We start from the raw sequence: 17,853 nt of genomic DNA on the forward strand, positions 1-17,853 counted from the left end.
TTTTTTCCCCTTCAGCCCATCCTCCCCAGGGGTGGGGTGAGGAAGCTCCCCAGCCCAGCCCCCATAGCCCTTTGTGGTCTGATGTCAGTTGCAAAAGAGGAAACTGTCGCCTGCACTTGTGTTTCCCAGCCGTGAGGAAGGCTGCTAAGACTGCTGCGGGTGCTGCTGCTGGCAGTGGAGAGTGCCTTTCACAGCAAGTGGAGCAGGCCCTTGAGTGAGGGCTGCAGGGGGATGGAGCTGTGGAGGCAGTGTGCCGGCTGGCTTATCCAGTGCCGGGTGCTGCCCCCCAACCACAGAGTGACCTTAGAGAGCGCCCAGGTCTGTGACTTAGCCCAGGCCTTGCGGGATGGGGTCCTCCTTTGTCAGCTGCTCAACAACCTCATGCCTCACGCCGTCAACCTGCGGGAGATCAATCTGCGGCCTCAAATGTCTCAGGTGAGTCAAGAACCTTGCTGAGGGATGGGGAAGCATGGGAAATGTGTCTGAGCAGCTGTGTAGAATGGGTTCATTCCTCCCATTGTGGAAGGAGGGGTGTGTGTGTGTGTGTATAGTTTAACCAGAACCCTTCAAGAGAAATCATGAAACCTTGACTAGTCACTGAGGAGATTCAGAGCTTCTCTCTCTTTCTGTCTCGCTCGTTCTCCCCAAGTACATCTCTGTGTTGAAATGGCATAGTATTTTATCAGCATGTTCTGTGGGGTGGGGTGGGGTGGGGGAATCAGATGCCACAGAATTCAGGCAGCTTGGAAAGGATTAATGGCAAGGAGATCAAAGTGGAGGACAACCATGCCTGTGGTATTCATTCCATCTATATTTGTGAGTTGGGCAAATGGAAAAGAATCACAAGAGATTACAGGATACTGAGGATCAATCAGATCAAGGAGTTCCTTGGGCCTGTACTTGTAGAGTTGCCTCTCACAGCAAAAAGCTTAACATGCCTCTGCGGAAGTAATTGCAATGTGATCATACACGTGTGGGTGGGGAGTATTCGTCTCTTGTTTGTCACTGGGTTGAGTTTATAAAGGTGTACGGTGCTGGTGGACCGATGTGTAGATTTCGTTTTGACTGTGAAGTGGGGGAGGGGAGGGGTTATTGCTACATTGTTTCTGCTCCCAAACAGGAGGAGGTGAGATTTACCATTTGAAATGAAAACAAAGAGCAGTAGAGATTTCTGCAAGAAAGATGGAAGAGACGTGCAGTAAAGAGTAGCAAAGGCCCTAAATAAAGTCCAGGTAGCAAAGCCAGGTTTGTCTACATCAACAGGTACAGAAGAAGGTGGGCCACTTTCTGTGAGAGAGGCTTTGTGACCAGGCCTTACGAGAGCAAGTTGTCAGCAGGGCCATGTGGCCTGGTTTTCATCTCAGCCTAAAAGGCTAATAATAATTTTATGCCATCCAGTGAATTCTGACTTATAGCAACCCTTTCCAGAGTTTTCTAGGTGGAGCGTTTTTGTAAGTGGTTTATCCCTTCTTCTGGGGGGGCACCCTGGGGCTATGAAGTTTGCCCACAGCCACATAGGCTGACTTTTGGGATGCACAGTGGAGAATAGAACTCCTAATAGAACTTGCAATGTGAAAGGCTTAGACCTCACCTGAGGTCTTGGAAGGCTTGTATGTGACCAATCAGAATCAATGCATAACATGATGTAAGGGGACTGTGTATGCACAGAGGTCTGCCCAGATCTGAGAGACCTAAATTAAGAGTGCCTCTTTTGATATTTGCTTTTTGTTTATAAAGGAAGACAAAGTGTTTGCCTTCCTGATGGGTTTTTCCAGACAACATAATTAGTAGAGGAGAAGTCAAATGCTGCTAAATAACCTAAACTAAATATGAACATTTTTGGAGTTACCATACTGCTAGCCCTCAGAAGACATCCTGCATCTATCCTATTCCACCACCCCTGCCATACCATAACAGACTTTTTCTGATATGAAAAAATGATGGCGGAAGATGGAGGAAAGCACAAGCAGGCAATATCCAGACTCTTCATGAAACACAGTGAATGTAGCAGTGTGCTAAACAGTAAAACTTTCTCTGGAAACACCTTCTGTCTTGAGAGAAATACAGTATTCAAGTACTTCATGCAGGTCATTGTTCCCCTGGTTGCAGACTTCAGAGGCAGATTGGTAGATTTGTACTCTGATGAGGTGAGGCGATTCTCGTTTTGTGAAGGCACTATTTTGCTCTATTTCGTTGCTAACATCCATGGTACACTATCTTTATCCCCTGGTAATTTCTTTGAGGTAGCCTTAACAGCACCTGCAGAGAAGAAACATGGGAATGGGTGTATGTGGAATCCAAATGGGAGCCCACTCTCTCCACTGATTAGTTCTGGAGTATGCCATGGTCTTTGGCAGGTCCCATTCATTTCAGGGTGATGTCCACAGGAAAAATTTAGTGGGCCCTGGAGACAAATAGGCTTATCTGTTTTCTGTCACCACTGAAAGCACTCCAGATTTACAGTCTTCTAGGCCATATATCTTGCCTTGCTTCATAGCAGTGTCATCACTATCTTGTTACTTCAAGAAAGTTAGCTTTCCTTCAACACATGGGCCTTCTACAGTTGGGGTGTGTGTGCATGTACATGAGTGACCACCTCTATATTAGCCCTGTTTTCTCAATCAAGTTAAAGGGGTAGATGATATCCTAGACCCATAATTTTTTAAATCTCCATTTTAAAAATATATTTATTTAATTTTTATACCAAACATCTGTCCAAGGCCACTCTGGGCAGTTTACAACATATATATAAAGGTAAAGGTAAAGGTTCCCCTTGACATTTTTAGTCCAGTCGTGTCCAACTCTAGAGTGCAGTGCTCATCCCGTTTTTCAAGCCATAGAGCCAGCGCTTGTCCAAAGACAGTTTCCATTGTCACGGAGCCAGTGTGACTAGGGAACGCTGTTATATGTTATATATATAACATATCAAATACAACTTAACATAAGAAAGACTAGAAATAATAAAATATGAATAGTATTAAGCACTTAGGAATTTGTGGTTTTCAATTAAGGTTAATTACTCTTAGACTGCTGTGTTGTGTTCTTCTTTTTATTATTTTTCTTTGTTTTCCAACGAGTTCTATTAAAAATTGCATCAGTGTTATTTGTTGTTATTTGCTGTCAAGTCACTTCTGAGTTTTGGTAACCCTATGAGTGTATGATACTTCCCCTCAAAAAAAAGGTCTTGCAAACTGAAGACCATGGCTTCCTTTACTGATTGAATCCATCTCATGTTGGTTTTTCCTCTTTTCCTACTGCCTTGTACTTTTCCTAATATTACAGTATGGCATTTTCCTAACAAGTCTTATCTTCTTATGATGTGCCCCAAATTAGACAGCCCTAGTTTAGTCACTGCAGCAAATTGTGCAACGGGAGTTCAGGCATAATTTGTTCCAGAACAGATTTCCAAAGTAAGAACAGTTTATGAAATTGGGAACATGAAGACTAGAGGAAGAAAAAAGCTCTTTTGGAGTCTAAATGGCAAGGTACAAAGCTTTGTTTAGGCAAATCTTTTTATTTGTATATGGTTTATTATGAAGACTCTTATGAAGGAGCATTCAGTCTCCTGATCACAGCAACATAGCCTCAGGGAAAAGCATTTTCCTACAATCATTTCCTTTTGGCAGTCATTGCAACTCATTGTGCCCTGTCTGAATTTCTGTGGCACTTTAAAAGCGGTATTTGTCTTCTGGATATGTTCCTCAAACTGTCTGAATTAGTCACTCTATCCTTGCCTGAACCAAATCCATTGTTTAGTGGGTATGAACCTAAAGAGTCCATATACTATCTGTACATAGCGGCAAAATACAGATGTGTAATGTAGGTTGGAAGACTATTAAAGTTGTGTTCTTTATTTTAGGAGAGGTGAACCCACCTACCCTGACCCATTTCTTTCATGGCTCCATCACTCCCTGTAGTGGGTCTAGTCTTACACATCCAGAGCAGTTTACGAAGGAGTGAGGCAAGGTGAAAGGTTAGCAATGTCCACTTGCCTGCAGCATGTGGTGGATCAAACTCTCCATGCAAGGGAAGCATGTCTCTTGCAGCTGAGCTGTAGCCGGAGAGCGTGACATGTTTGCCCACTGACAAAAAAAAGAAAAATCCTACCGGTTAATATTTTTTTCCAGGAACATTTTGGGTAAAAGGTATTCTATAAAGTGAAATGATGACGGCAACAACTATGGTGATGATAGTGTTAATGATGAAGATACGTTTTACTCTTCTTTTTTTTTTATGTTTGTGTGTGTGTCCGGCTGCCAGAATATTTTGCATTGCTAAAGCAGTCAGCATCATTTTCTCTAGCATACATGCTTGATCCCAGCTGTTTTGCTCATCCCAACATGATATTACACATGCTGCCAGGAGATATAATGCTCATTGTGACTCTGTGTGTGTGTGCACGCGTGTATGCATGCGCATGTGTGCACGTACACTCACCTGCGCATGTGCCACATATAGTCTTGAGCAAAGGGAAGCATGATAGATCATGTCAAAGACATTGTGATTGATGGGGAGGAATAGTTGTTGAGGTTGGCCTGACTTACCTGCTTTCCTGTTCTAGAACACAAAGAATACACTCAGACCACGCGTGCTCTATAAAGAAAGACACTTTCATGTGCCTAGCTTTTCTTCTCAACAGAAGGAAGCTATAGTTAAGGAAGCAACAGCTTAGGGGCTTTTTTAAATGAAGGCTCCTGGAATATAAAAAGTTACTAAACTTCTGTTTCTGTTAGAATAGTACACATGGTGTTCTTCAGTGGGGCCTCTTACTAGAACCTGGGGCTACAAAATGTCTTCATTCAGTACCATCGAGTTGGGTAGTCCTTTGACTGTCCACTCCACTGGTCCTTCCATTGATCCGCTACAGTACAGTTCTGCAATCATCATTAGTTATTTTTCTGTATATCCCCCCAAAATATGCCAGTGTGAGAAAGAGGGCCCTATTGACTGTTGTTAAACTATACTTGGTGTATTTGTATACCACTTCTGAGTATTCCCTACCTGAAAAACCCTGAAAAGGGTCACATGATGATGATTACTGTATTAAGTGCCCTGAAAAGAAGGGGAGGTAAGGGTTGAGGGAATCTTCCTTGCACTATATGTGTGTGTTCTGTGCCTTCACGTCAAAACCAACTTATAGTGACCCTATTAGGGTTTTCAAGGCAAGAGAGCTATTTAAGGGATGGTTTTACCAGTTCTACTCCCCCAGTCAGTTTCCATGGCCAGGTGGGGGGTTCGAACCCTGTTCTTCAGAGTCCACTCCTAATCCATCAATCTATGCATTACTCTACACTGGGAATCCCCTCTTCTTCCATATTGCACTATATAGAAATACTGTACAATTAATTTCCTGAACTGTGTGTCATCCCTTCCTGCTGTACAGCAAGCGTGTAGCATTGTGTGGCACAATAAAGGAAGGCTTGCCAAGAATGAGAAAGGGAGGGGGGAGAAATGTTACCATCTTCTCTTGCCCAGGAAGCTTGAATGGCACTGCAAAGCTCCTGTTCCAGGCTGACTAGAGCCCTGAACTGGAACTCTCCATTCAGGAATGGAGTACGATGCAATATTGTGTTGCAGTTCCCATCTGTACATACAGAAGAACAATTGTGACTGAAGAATCATCATCACAGTTTCGGTGGAGAGATGTCCTCTCATCAGAAGCCTTTTGGAACTTCGTAAGAGTATTCAACAAGCACACAGGAAGGAGGAATCCAACAGCGAATTTTCAAAAGGCCGTGGAAAAGCCACAGGAACTATAGCAGCCATGAAGTAAAGAGGCAGGTCTTCAGATTAGTAATAGACCAACAGACAGGAAGTTGAGGTTAGGAATGAATGGGCAGTGGAGAAATAAGAAGAAGGATCCAAGGATTTACAGCAATCTGTTCTATTTATTCATAATAACCCACTTAAAATCGAGGGTAACCAGAGAGTCTGCAGACAACAAGCCTGCAAATGAGAATACATGCTTCAGGATGGCAATTTTGCAAACTATTAAGAATTCCAGTACGAGGTTCTCATATCCTAATTATCCAAATCCCAGCAATTTGATTTGCATGTCATGCAAATCGAGCAACAGGCCGGGGAAGAATTAAGGAACCTCCTGCTGCGTGTTGACTTTGAGTCACCTTCTTTCATATTGCTTTGTGTCAGCAATATTTGTTCCTCGTATCAAAGGAACAGTAGAGCTTCGAAAGCCATCCTAGCCAGTTGAATCTAAAGGTGCCATCCCAAATTCAACTTTTCCAAGTCATATCCAAAACAACAACAACAACAACAGCAAACAGTTAAGCTAGTGATTACTGCCACATCTTATACCAATGAATTATTGTAGTTTTGCCACCCTGGGAATTTATCTGAGGGGCAGGCGATAAATACCTGAAGCAAACTTTAAAAAGGGGTTCTGATGACCTGAGTTTCAAAGGATGAGCATCACACGTAAGGCAGTTATGTGTGTACAGCAACCGTGTACAGGGGCAGCCATGGAGTAAAGTGTATCAAAAGGCAGAGTTGTTGATTGACCAGCATTAAAACTAGCATTTTAGAAATTATGTACCAGATGCAACCATTCTTTGTTTCCAGTGTGATGGTTCTATGGAAGTCTCAACATATACAAACACACCTACATGGGAGGAGCTGCACAGGGGCAATCAAAGAATTCCAGATAGCTAAAAGAGAGAGAGGGAGGGAGGGAGACAGAGGAATAAAGTACGGTGAATCACATATCTTTGGCCAGTCTGTCTGCTCAGCCAAGCTAGTTGTTATCTGCTTATGCAGAATAGAGAGGCAGCTATTTTGACCAATGAAAACCAAAATCCAGATGGAGTTATCTAGATCCTGGAAAGCTTATTGTTTTGGAGCTGAAGTAACATTTCCAGGATCTGAATGTATGTATGTATTTTTAAATATTTATGTACCACCTCACCAATAATATACAATATATCCAGACAGCATGAAATTTTAAAGTTATAAACCAGAATTATAATTCTAGCTTAGCAAAACGTAACTGTCCAATATAACCAGTGGACATAAGCATAAACCAAACCAAAAGAAATGTCAGACATCAAAAATTAGTAAATAAAGAAGTTGCCGATATGAGCAACATGTTTTATTTCTAGAGGAAGGGTGTGTCAGCCAGAGAATGAATGCCATCATGGAAAAGAACCTTGTCACAATCCCCACATGGACCCTGCTCGTTTCACCAAACTAAGAGCTCACGCTACATGTCTTTCAGCTGCCACCAGTTGATTATATCAACATTATCTATTATTAATGATGGAGGTCCAGGCCATATGTCATTTTAAAAGAACCAAATAGAAATCGTTTATTGTTACAGATGTTGGCAGGACAAGCAATGTTGTTAACTCTTAAACAAACATCCTCCTTTATCCACTCTCAACCACCACTCTCCAGCCCAAACTCCAAAACTCTCTCTCAACTCCCAGTCTCCCAATCTAAAACCCCCCTCCTCCTGCTGAGTCTCTTATAGCTCGTGACTTTGCCCCTTCAGCACTCCCATAGGTCTATGCAGATGGCATATGAATATTCATGACCTGGGCGAACGCCACAAAACTTTTCCTGGTTAACACAGAAATCTACAGGATGTGGCAATACCATGAGAGCTTCTGGTATTTATTACTGTGGTTGAGGACAGTAACATAGGAGAATACATTTTCCCAGGTATTAAGGTCCCAGATCATTAGAGCTTCACATGTTAACCCGAGAACCTCACATCTTATCTGGTATGAAACTGTCTATTCATTTGGTTCTTGACAGTGACTGTCAATTAGTGTGACAACCTGATATGGCAATGGCTACTTGCATGTGGAAGAGTGGTTCAAGTGTTGGGCTAGGACTCAGCAGAGCTATGCACAAGTCCCCACTTGCCACCTCAGGCCACTCATATCCTTTTAGTCTGACCTACTTCACAGATGTATGTATTGTAAGAATAAAGTGAGGAAGAGGAAATCCATGTACTCCATCCTGAGATCATTGGAAGAAATGCAGAGTATATAACTGTAACAAACGAACAAACAATAAACATTTATTTAGGGTGGATTGTATGGGATATACCAAGTATATTACAATGGATAGAGTGATGGGATAGGACTTAGTTGATCTGGGTTTGAATCCCTGCTCAGTCATGGGAGCCTCACTGAGGGTTGCTGAAACTGGTTAAAACTACTCTCAAATATCTCACTTACACTGAAAGCCTTATTAGGGACACTATAAGTTGGTTTTGTGCTGATGGCACATAACATAAATTGTATTGAAAACCAGTGAAAGAGATACTGTATAGACCTATGATTCCTTGCAGTGTGGCAGAGGGTGTTAAGATGCAAGTTGTGAGTTGTTCACAATAATGAGTGTCCCAACAGCCTTTGTGATCTTGCAAGGAATCATAGGATTGGTATGTTGGGTCACATGATGATGGCATTTGGGGACAGGAAGATTTTCTGCACTGACTTTTGAAGAATTAAGGAGTCACCAGTCAGTGTGATACAGAGAGATTTGTCCCTATTCCCTGGCAGGCCCTAGGCACAAACAAAATCCATGGAGCAACTCTTTCCTAGGGAAATGTAGAAGTGGAAAGACAATACTTCCCAGAATTATCATCATTATCTCGGTCTGTTTCCCTGATGATACAGTGGAAGAAGGCACATACAAAGACATAAATGGGAAACATATTTAATTTCCACTTATCATTTGATGGACCAAATAATGATCATGGGAAGCTAGAAAGTTGCTGAATTGTGTGGGGTAGGAAAACAACAAGAAGCTTTTTTGTGGGGTTTTGTTTGGGCAAGTATTTGTACCACTGTTGTGGTGAAGTGAAGAGAATGCAGACCACACTGTGACTCGCTGTGAAGAATTTGCACAACACTGTGCAGACAAAATTGCCCAGATCTGCTCTGACGTAGAATCAGAATCATAGAATAACTGAGTTGGAAGGGGCCTGTAAGGCCACTGAGTCCAACTCCATACTCAGTGCAGCAATCCAAATCAAAGCAGATCTGACAGACGGTTGTCTCTTTTTCTCTTGAATGCCTCCAGTGTTAGAGTACTCATCACCTCCGAAGGGAATTGGTTCCCTTATCGTTCTACTCTGTTAGGACATTTTTCCTGATATTGAACCTAAATCTGTCTTCCTATACTTTGAGCCTATTATTACATGCCCTGCACTCTGGAATGATAGAGAACAGACCCTGCCCCTCCCAGTATCACTATCTTTCGATTATTTGAAAAGTGCTCTCTTATCTCCCCTCAGTTTTATTTTCTCAAGGCTAAACATGCCCAGTTCTTTGATTCTTTCCTCACAGGGCTTGGTTTCCCATCCCCTATCATCTTTGTTGTCCTCCTCTGAACTTGCTCCAATCTGTTGGCATACTTAAGTGTGATGTCTAGAACGGAACACAGTACTCTAGATGAGGCCTAACCTGAATAGGGAGGGACTAGTACCTCATGGGATTTGGAGGATATACTTCTGTTAATGCACCCAAAATTCGTTTGCCTTTTTTTGCAGCCACATTGTACTGTTGACTCATTTTCAGCTTTTGCTCTACCACAATTCCAAGATCTTTTTCACTCATAGTATTACTGAACCAAGTATCCTACATCTTGTAACTGTGCATATGTTTTTCCCTAAGTGTAGAACTTTGCACTTATCCCTGTTAAATTCAATTCTGTTGTGTTCAGCCCAGGGCTCCAGCCTATCAACACCTTTTTTCCACTCAATTTTGTGTCATTCATAAATTTGATAAGTATTCCCTGCAGTCCCTTATCCAAGTCATTAATAAAAATGTTGAAGAGTACAGCGCCCAGGACTGAGCCTTGAGGTATCTCACTTATAACCTCCTCCCAGTTTGAGAAAGAGCTATTGATAAGCACTCTCTGAGTATGATTCTGTAACCAGCTGTATATCCATCTGACAGTTGTTCTATCCAGCCCACATGTGGTTAGCCTGGTTGCTGCAATTGATACAGGTCCCGTGAATGTAACAATGGCCCCTGCTTGTCCTATGTTAATAGATTAATTTCAGTTTTTGATAATGTGCACAGAACCCTTGGAGAGATTAAGGTTACCATAAGTCTGTTGAACCCTTACCCTTCCTGGCTCACAAAAGTTGCCAGAAAGAGACTGATCAAGTGGGTGGGAGCCATGGTGAATGCCTCTTTGCAGCAGGGTAGGATCCCAACATGCTTAAAGGAGGCAATAAAAAACTCTCCTTGGATCTCATGATACTGGAGAATTTCCAGCTAGTCTCTAATATTCCATTCCTGGGCATGGTGGTGGAGCAGGTTGTGGCTTCTCAGCTTTAGCAGTTCTTGGATGACAAATTATCTACCTCCATTTCAGTCTGGCTTCAAACCTGGTTATGGGATGGACACTGCTTTGCTCACCTTGATAGATGACCTATACCAGGAATTGACAGCTTTCAATTATCCCCCTGGGCCATCTCTCTGAGATGGGACTTGGAGGCACAGAAGGGGGGTGCTGGGAGACTCATGTTCAGTACCCTGGCCATTGGCCTGTGGGGTCCCTTGGGGTTCAGTTTTGTTCCCCGTGCTATTTAACATCTATACAAAACCATTGGGAGAGGTTATCCGTAGCTTTGGGGTTCTGTGTCATCAATATGAGGATGACACCTAACTCCATCTCTCCTTTCCATCTAAATCAGAGAAAGTTCTTTTTGACCCTGGATCAATGTCTGGTGTCAGAAATGGACTGGAGAGTAAATAAATTCAAACTTAGAGCCTGACTACACCACCAAATACTGTACTTTGGAATTTGCTCAATTTATAAAATGAGTGAATTCAATTTGATTTTTCCAAAATCGATCTGTCCAGCTCTTTTGGCTTGCAATTTGTTTGTTTGTTTTTTTTTCTCTCCTAGTTAGAGGCTACTACTTTTTTTCTTGCCAGAAAGTTTCAAAAGGGTTTTTTCCTCTGCGGATGGGTGGCGGTGGTTCTGGCTTGTACGTAGAGGGAGGAGAAGAGTGGAAGGAGAAGCATCTGCTGGGAGAAAAGAGAGCAGGGAGTGAGGGGCAAGTGGGCAAAAGGGGGAGGAGAGAGAGCATGCACACATGTACACACACACAAAAGCAGTGCCAGTACTCACCTCTCTGCAAAACCTCTGCTCCCCTAAGTTGCCACTTCTTTTTTAAACAGCTTCCTTGCCTCAGTTGTGTTTATTCAATTTTTTAACAGCTTAAGAACTCCTTCTCCAGCAGAATAAAATAATGAAGTGACTAGAAGGAAAACCTTCTTAAGGCAATTCCTTTGAACTGCACCATTTCCAGGTGCTTCAAATGAAGCTGCAAGTAAAAGGCTTTTTTTCTTCTATGCTTCTGTGGTCACTTACTGTACATCGGAGAGAACCGAATGACCCAGTGCAACTTCACAGCAAGAGAAGGCAAGTTAATTCACATTTCCCTCACTGTGTAGTCACAGCGTTAATCCAAATAAGACAGACATGCTTTTGGTCAGTCAAAGGGCACAGCAAAGAATATGGATGTAGCCCTCTGCACAGACTGGGGGTACTTCTGGTTTAATGTCTGAGCCTCAATGCCCAGGTTTTGGTGGTGACCAGGAGTGCCTTTGCACAATTAAAACTAGTGTGCCAACTGCACCCGTTCTTGGAGAGATCTGATATGGCCACAGTGGCACATGCCATAGTTACATCCCAGCTGGATTATTGCAATGCACTCTGTGTGGGGCTGCCTTTGAAAAGGGTTCAGAAATTTCAACAGGTCCAATATTCTACAGCCAGATTGTTAACTGGGGCTGGTTACAGGGAACACACTGGCTTGTTATAGCAGCTCCACTGGCTGGTGTTTCTGGGCACAATTCAAAGCCTATAAAACTCTAAATGGCTTGAGTTCAAGCTATCTCAAGGACCACATCTCCTTTTATGAGCCTCCTCAGGTATTAAAATAATCATAGGATGCCTTTATCTCAGTCCCACCACCTTCACATGTGTGTTTGGTGGGGAAAGGGCTTTCTCTGTCACTGTACCCACACTCTGGAAATTCCTTCTAGGACAACTGGAGCTCAACAGTATTTGTGAAAGCCACAGATTCTTTGTACCTTCTTTAGGGGGAACCAGGGGCACAGCGTGGAAATGTTGATAGTAGCCAAACAATGGCCATGCTGATGGAAAGTTCTTGGAGTTCTGGTAATGTTTTTAAGGTCCTCAGGGCTCCATGATTCCTGGAGTGGGGCCTGGAATTTTGAGCTGGTTTGAGAGTCTTCAATGATGGCATCCGTTTTAAGGAAATAAGGCCTTCTGCAATATTCGCGCCCATTGTTTTTGACAATGACATTGATCCTGTCCTATCAATTAATTAGAAGGATTCTTGTTAAAAGTTATATATAATAACACACACATTATCTCTCTCTCTAAGAGATGGGATATTTGTATTTGTCCCCTGGGGAAGACGAATACAAATATTGCCACCAGAGATGGCCGGGCCGATTGGACCCTCCCCCTAGAACTGGGTCATCCACTTACGGCTTGCGACGCAATGCGTGTGGCCATCATCAGCTTCCTTGTCTCCCTGCACTGCTGACCAAACCCTCAAGGAGGTGGGATGCTGAGTTTACCCATTCAGCTGCTGAGCAGTCAGCTGTTTAGCAATACAAGGGAGGCAGGGAAACCCTAGCCAGGCTACTTCAGTGACAGGCCATGCGAGTCCTAAGTGGACAGTCCGGTTCTGGGGGCAGGGTCCAGACACACACATGTAAATATATGTATATGCGTGTGTGTGTGTGTGTGTGTGTGCATGTAGTACATGCACACGTGCATACACAAACACACACCCCTATGGACTTGGTATCCTTTGGTATAGTTGTTTTGGCTGCTTTCAGGGAGAAAGAGATAAAGCCAAAGTTATGTATGTATTTTGAACACATTGAGTCATGATTACAAAGACAGATAGAAGGACAATCAAGAAGAGGAAGGCTTGGGAGGAAATATAATTAATGTGGTCCTGTGGCGCTGTAGGCTAAACCACAGAGGCCTGTACTGCAGGGTCAGAAGATCGAATCCACGCGACGGAGTGAGTGCCCGTCGCTTGTCCAAGCTCCCGCCAACCTAGCGGTTCGAAAGCATGCAAATGCAAGTAGATAAATAGGGACCACCTCAGTGGGAAGGTAACAGTGTCTAAGTCGCACTGGCCATGTGACCAGGGAAGATTGTCTTTGGACAAAACACTGGCTGTATGGCTTGGAAACGGGGATGAGCACCGCTCCCTAGAGCCGAACACGACTGGACAAAAATTGTCAAGGGGAACCTTTACCTTTACCTTTACCTGAATAAGGACAGATAACCATGTTGATGAAAGTAAACTCAGATTAGGACTTTCATGAAAAAAATAGAAGTACAAATGTGTGACGGATTACGTGGTTTATTCCTACATGCTTTGGTTATACGAGGATTGATTGGTTGCATCTTCCTGTAAAAACATGTCAAGATCAAATTATATACTAGAGACAAGATCTTTCTAAGCTCCCCCACACTCTTTCTGAAGTAGCTGCAGGGATCTTAGAGCAGGACCACAATGAACCAGATGGAAAACCTTTTCCTTCCATACTTTTTCCTTCCCCATCAGAAACTGTTCTCCCCCATTAGAAAATCTACAGATCATTATAATGGGGACAGCAAACTATTTTACCTCCATTGTATCTTATAGCAGCAGCAATGAGCTGGGCGGGAGGGCAGTATTTCATCTGAGGAAACGGGTTGAAAGTCAGAGGGCATGCTGTCTTTCCCTAGTGGATTTTCTCTTGTAAGAAGGAAAAATGCAATATAGGACCATTGAATCAATGGTACATCAAAAAGACTAAGGAGCCTCAGTCTTTATAAGACCCTACAGTAGCATTGTCTGAATTGATATATGGACAGAGAGTGTTCAAGATACTATTGCAAGATCTTTTCTTTCCCTTAGAGAAAAGTTATTTATATTTGGTGACTTATTGTTGCAACTATCTATTTTAGATCAAGGGAAGTGGAATGGATTGCCCTGTAAAGGGCATAGCTGGAGGGCTAGCATCCTAAGCAGGAAAATGACATAGTGGACATTTTGTGGCAAGTTACTTGGGACATCAGGATGTCTCCAGTAGAATGTGATCATCATAATCCTGGGCTTTCTTACTTACTGTACTCATTCAGCTTCAATTAGGCATGGCTTCTTCATACCAAAACTGAGATCATTCCACTTCTGGGCATATGATCCTGGAGGGTGGGGTCATATGTTAACAGCAAAAGGAACACAAGAATAAGGAGAATAGATCCCCTCTTTCCTATACGTTACTTGCCTGTCTGTTGCTTGGGCACTTTTTTCGCAGGTGGGCTTAGTGCTGGAATCCAGCTGGATGAAAAAGGATTTTAGATACGTAATAGACATTAGGGAGAGAAGTCATGGAATGTGGGGGAGATTTTGCATCCCTCAAATGTGTGCCTGTTTTGCTCTGAAGATCAGAATCCATTCTGTGCTTTTTAGATATATCTGAGTTTAAATAAATGGATCAGCTCATGTATAATTTTAATCCATTAGCTTCAGCATGGTTAATTTAGGACTGTGACACTAAACTAGGAAAGGTGGAAAAGGTACAAAGAAGAGCTATGAACTACAGGCTGTGACAAATTGCATTTCCATCTGCCTTCCAGTCCTCAGTAATGCAGAAAGCCTCTCAATCAAACCTTGGAACTATGTAGTTTCAAGTAACATAGTTAACTATTACCTTTGACAATGAATAGTGTGACTAGTTAAAGTTATATGTAACAAGTAAAACCTAGTTACTTAAAACAGTTACTTTTAAAGAACATTTATTGTTGGGTTACTGTATTTTGTATCATGAAAAGACTAGAGTCACTGGAAAAGACATTAATATTAGAAAAAGTTGAAGGCAACAAGAAAAGAGGAAGACCAAATCAGAGGTGGTTTGACTGGAAAAGGAAGCCACAGCCTTAAGTTTGCAAGAGATAGACATTTTTAGAGTCATTCTGGTAGAATTTTTTTCAAGTTATGCCATTCTCTTATCAGTCCTACTTAGGGAAGTGTTCTTTGATTTTGTCTCTTTTAAGATATTTCCTAGATGCAGCATCAGAATTGACCACTAGAGCAAACCAGGGAGTATAACCCCTATATTTACCTCGCTTGCTGGTAAAAGCTGCACCCAACCTGGCTGCCAGCAAGCAATTAGTAACCTAAGAATTCCTTCTAAAGATATCGTACTAAGATTTGTTCTAAACCTACTGTGTGGACAAGAAGCATAGTCCAGAAGTAATTTGTGGGTATTGTGCATCCACCAAATTCAGTATCATGGTCCCAAATGAAACAAATCAATGAAGAGATGAACTGAAGGCCCTCAGTAACGAAGGCTCCATTAAGTCTAGACCAGACTTAGACATACTGAGAACTGAGACATTGAAAATGTATGTTGGAAATATTTAGAGGTGAGAAACCTACTGGCAATTTACACTTGCATTGAATGAAATTGCATTAGTCACAGTTGAGCCACCAACTGTAGCCTAATTAGCTTGTGTAGAAATTTAGCACTGGTTGACACAGTACATCTTTCACGGTGTGCATTGCTCTATTTGGAGATATATCTGACAAATTCCTCCTCAGGGCCTCTTTTTTAATCTCAAACACGTGTTGTAGGAGAGGGATGAAGAAAAAAAAACATTTTCTCAACGTGTGAAAACATGAATTTTTGACACTTCCACTCTCAGAATCCCATAGCCAACACTGTCAACGGTCATAGAGTAAGATAACATATTTGGGGATTCTTTTTATCCAGACAGATAGTTTTTTTCCAAGTTCTTCTGTATTTTATAGGCAGTGTGGAGTAAGATAATGTAGGACTGAATTTCCTTTGCCAATGGCAGTAGCCTCTGAAACAGAAGGGAGGGTGGTGGACACAGGTAAGACTGCTGAAGCTTCTTGCCATCCATGAAGGTTTTGCTGTTAAAATCAAAATCATGTGTTCTTAAGTCAATTCTGACTTATGGCAACCCTTTTCAGCATTTTCCAGGTAGAGAATACTCAGAAGTGGTTTATCACCCTCTTCTTCTGGGCGGCGCCCTGGGGCTGTGCAGCTTAGGCCAAGGCTACACAGGCTGGCTATGCTCACAGGATATAAAGTGGGGAATCAAACTCCCAATCTCCAGCTCCATAGCTGGAGATACCCAAACCACTGAGATATCCAGTCAGCAAATTTGCTGTTCAAATGAGGAAGGACACAAAAGTCCCAGTCAGCCTGCCTTCTCTGCATGAACAGTAGACATATTGTGTGTGGCTGTCTTGAGATGTGGTGAACAGAGCTGAGGAAAGAACTAGGATACTTCGATCTGCTTCTAGCAATCAGATTTTATCTATGAAAATTATAAGAGGTCAAGCTCTGTTTGAGAAATGTGATCAGAAAGTGCTCAACAACACTTGCCGACACCAAACGGGCGGCTCAGCACTTTTTTTTACAGGAAATAAACTTGCTAGGGAAACACAGTTGTATGGCCTCATCTATACTGGATGGGGAAGTCCATGTGCATGTGACAGGGTTGCTTCTTTACAGCTGGAGTCAAGTGAATGGATATACAGTAACAGTACATTTGGGTTTCTGAAGTCTTCCTTGTTGCTTTACAGTTGCTTGGTATGAAAGTGCCAAATTGCAGAAAGACAACCCTCTTCATCAATTTCTGTCCATATTTAATCACCAGTCTCTCTGTTCTCCTTTGATGTGACTGAAAAACTGAACACTGGCCAGGCAGGGTGAGGATAATGTAACACAACACACACACCCCAAAAAAACCCCTGCAAAGATATTGACCTCCCTCCAAGTATCCCAATTTGACAGCATCTCTGTCTCTTTTTAATAAGTTATTAATAATAATAACCATTCCTAGACCCTTGATGTCTTATTTTTGTACACTCTCCTAATATTCTTATTATATTGGGGCATGAATTAAACCTTACTTCTCTATTACAACTATATCTTGTCTTTTCCCCACTAACTCAAGGCTGTATATGTCATTCTTCCTCACCCCATTTTATCCTCACATCAACCCTGAGAAGTGAGCTCGGCAAAAACAGCAACAATCACAAAATAGTGAGTGGCTCAAAGTTACCCTGAGTAGACATAGGAATTTTGGTCACCTTAGGTTGTCTTGGTGCCATGTCAGCTTTTTCTCTTTCACTGCTACAGGCCTAATAATGCCACTAGGGCTTGTTCTCAGATCTGGTATGTGCCATCAGCTGCTTGACTCACCATCCCTTTGCTGGATTCGGTTTAGGCAATGACACGGAGACCCCAGCTTGTTTCAGGGCCAGTACCCATACCGGCCCCTCAATCCAATGCGGCTTGATCTGCTCCCACCTCTTCCTTTGATATCACGCTCCTGCTGATCTCACATTCTCTGTTCATGGTCTGCTGTCCAGCTGCTGGTACTGTTTAAATACTGCAGAACAGTAAGGAGAAAGGGACATACATGCACAAACATATATACATACCATGGAAACACTGCAGTCTTCTGAAGTTCATCAGAGTAGTCTCCATTTTATATTGATTTTTACCTCTCTCTCTTTTATTGTCATTGTCGGGATGATTTAGTGCTAAACTAATGCAACCATGGAGCAGTAGTTTGTTTTTAAAAATAAACAAAAAATGTTTCAGGGTGACTAGGGAGAAAGATTGCAGGGGTAGGTGTTCCCTCTATCCCATAACACCATGCCTCAACTTACCACTTCACCAGAAAACCATCCAAAGTCATGCCCTCTCCAGCCTTTTGGGGGGGGGAAATGATCACACAAACAAAACACCATTTAAATAATTGCGGTTAGTAAAAAATAGAAGTCCC

At 42.5% G+C, this 17,853-nt stretch overlaps 1 protein-coding gene across 2 annotated transcripts in view; it reads left to right on the forward strand.

The window, feature by feature from the left end:
• The first annotated feature begins 103 nt into the window (after positions 1 to 103).
• Positions 104 to 17,853, forward strand: part of VAV1 (vav guanine nucleotide exchange factor 1) — a 73,909-nt gene continuing 56,159 nt past the window's right edge. For both annotated transcript variants that reach the window (XM_020791663.3, XM_020791664.3), the window contains exon 1: positions 104 to 435. In XM_020791663.3, the coding sequence (XP_020647322.3) occupies positions 232 to 435 (204 nt within the window). In that variant the 5' untranslated portion in view covers positions 104 to 231. The remainder of the gene's footprint in view (positions 436 to 17,853) is intronic.

Source organism: Pogona vitticeps, chromosome 2 (assembly GCF_051106095.1).
Source record: "Pogona vitticeps strain Pit_001003342236 chromosome 2, PviZW2.1, whole genome shotgun sequence".
In the NCBI taxonomy this organism is placed as follows: domain Eukaryota; kingdom Metazoa; phylum Chordata; class Lepidosauria; order Squamata; family Agamidae; genus Pogona; species Pogona vitticeps.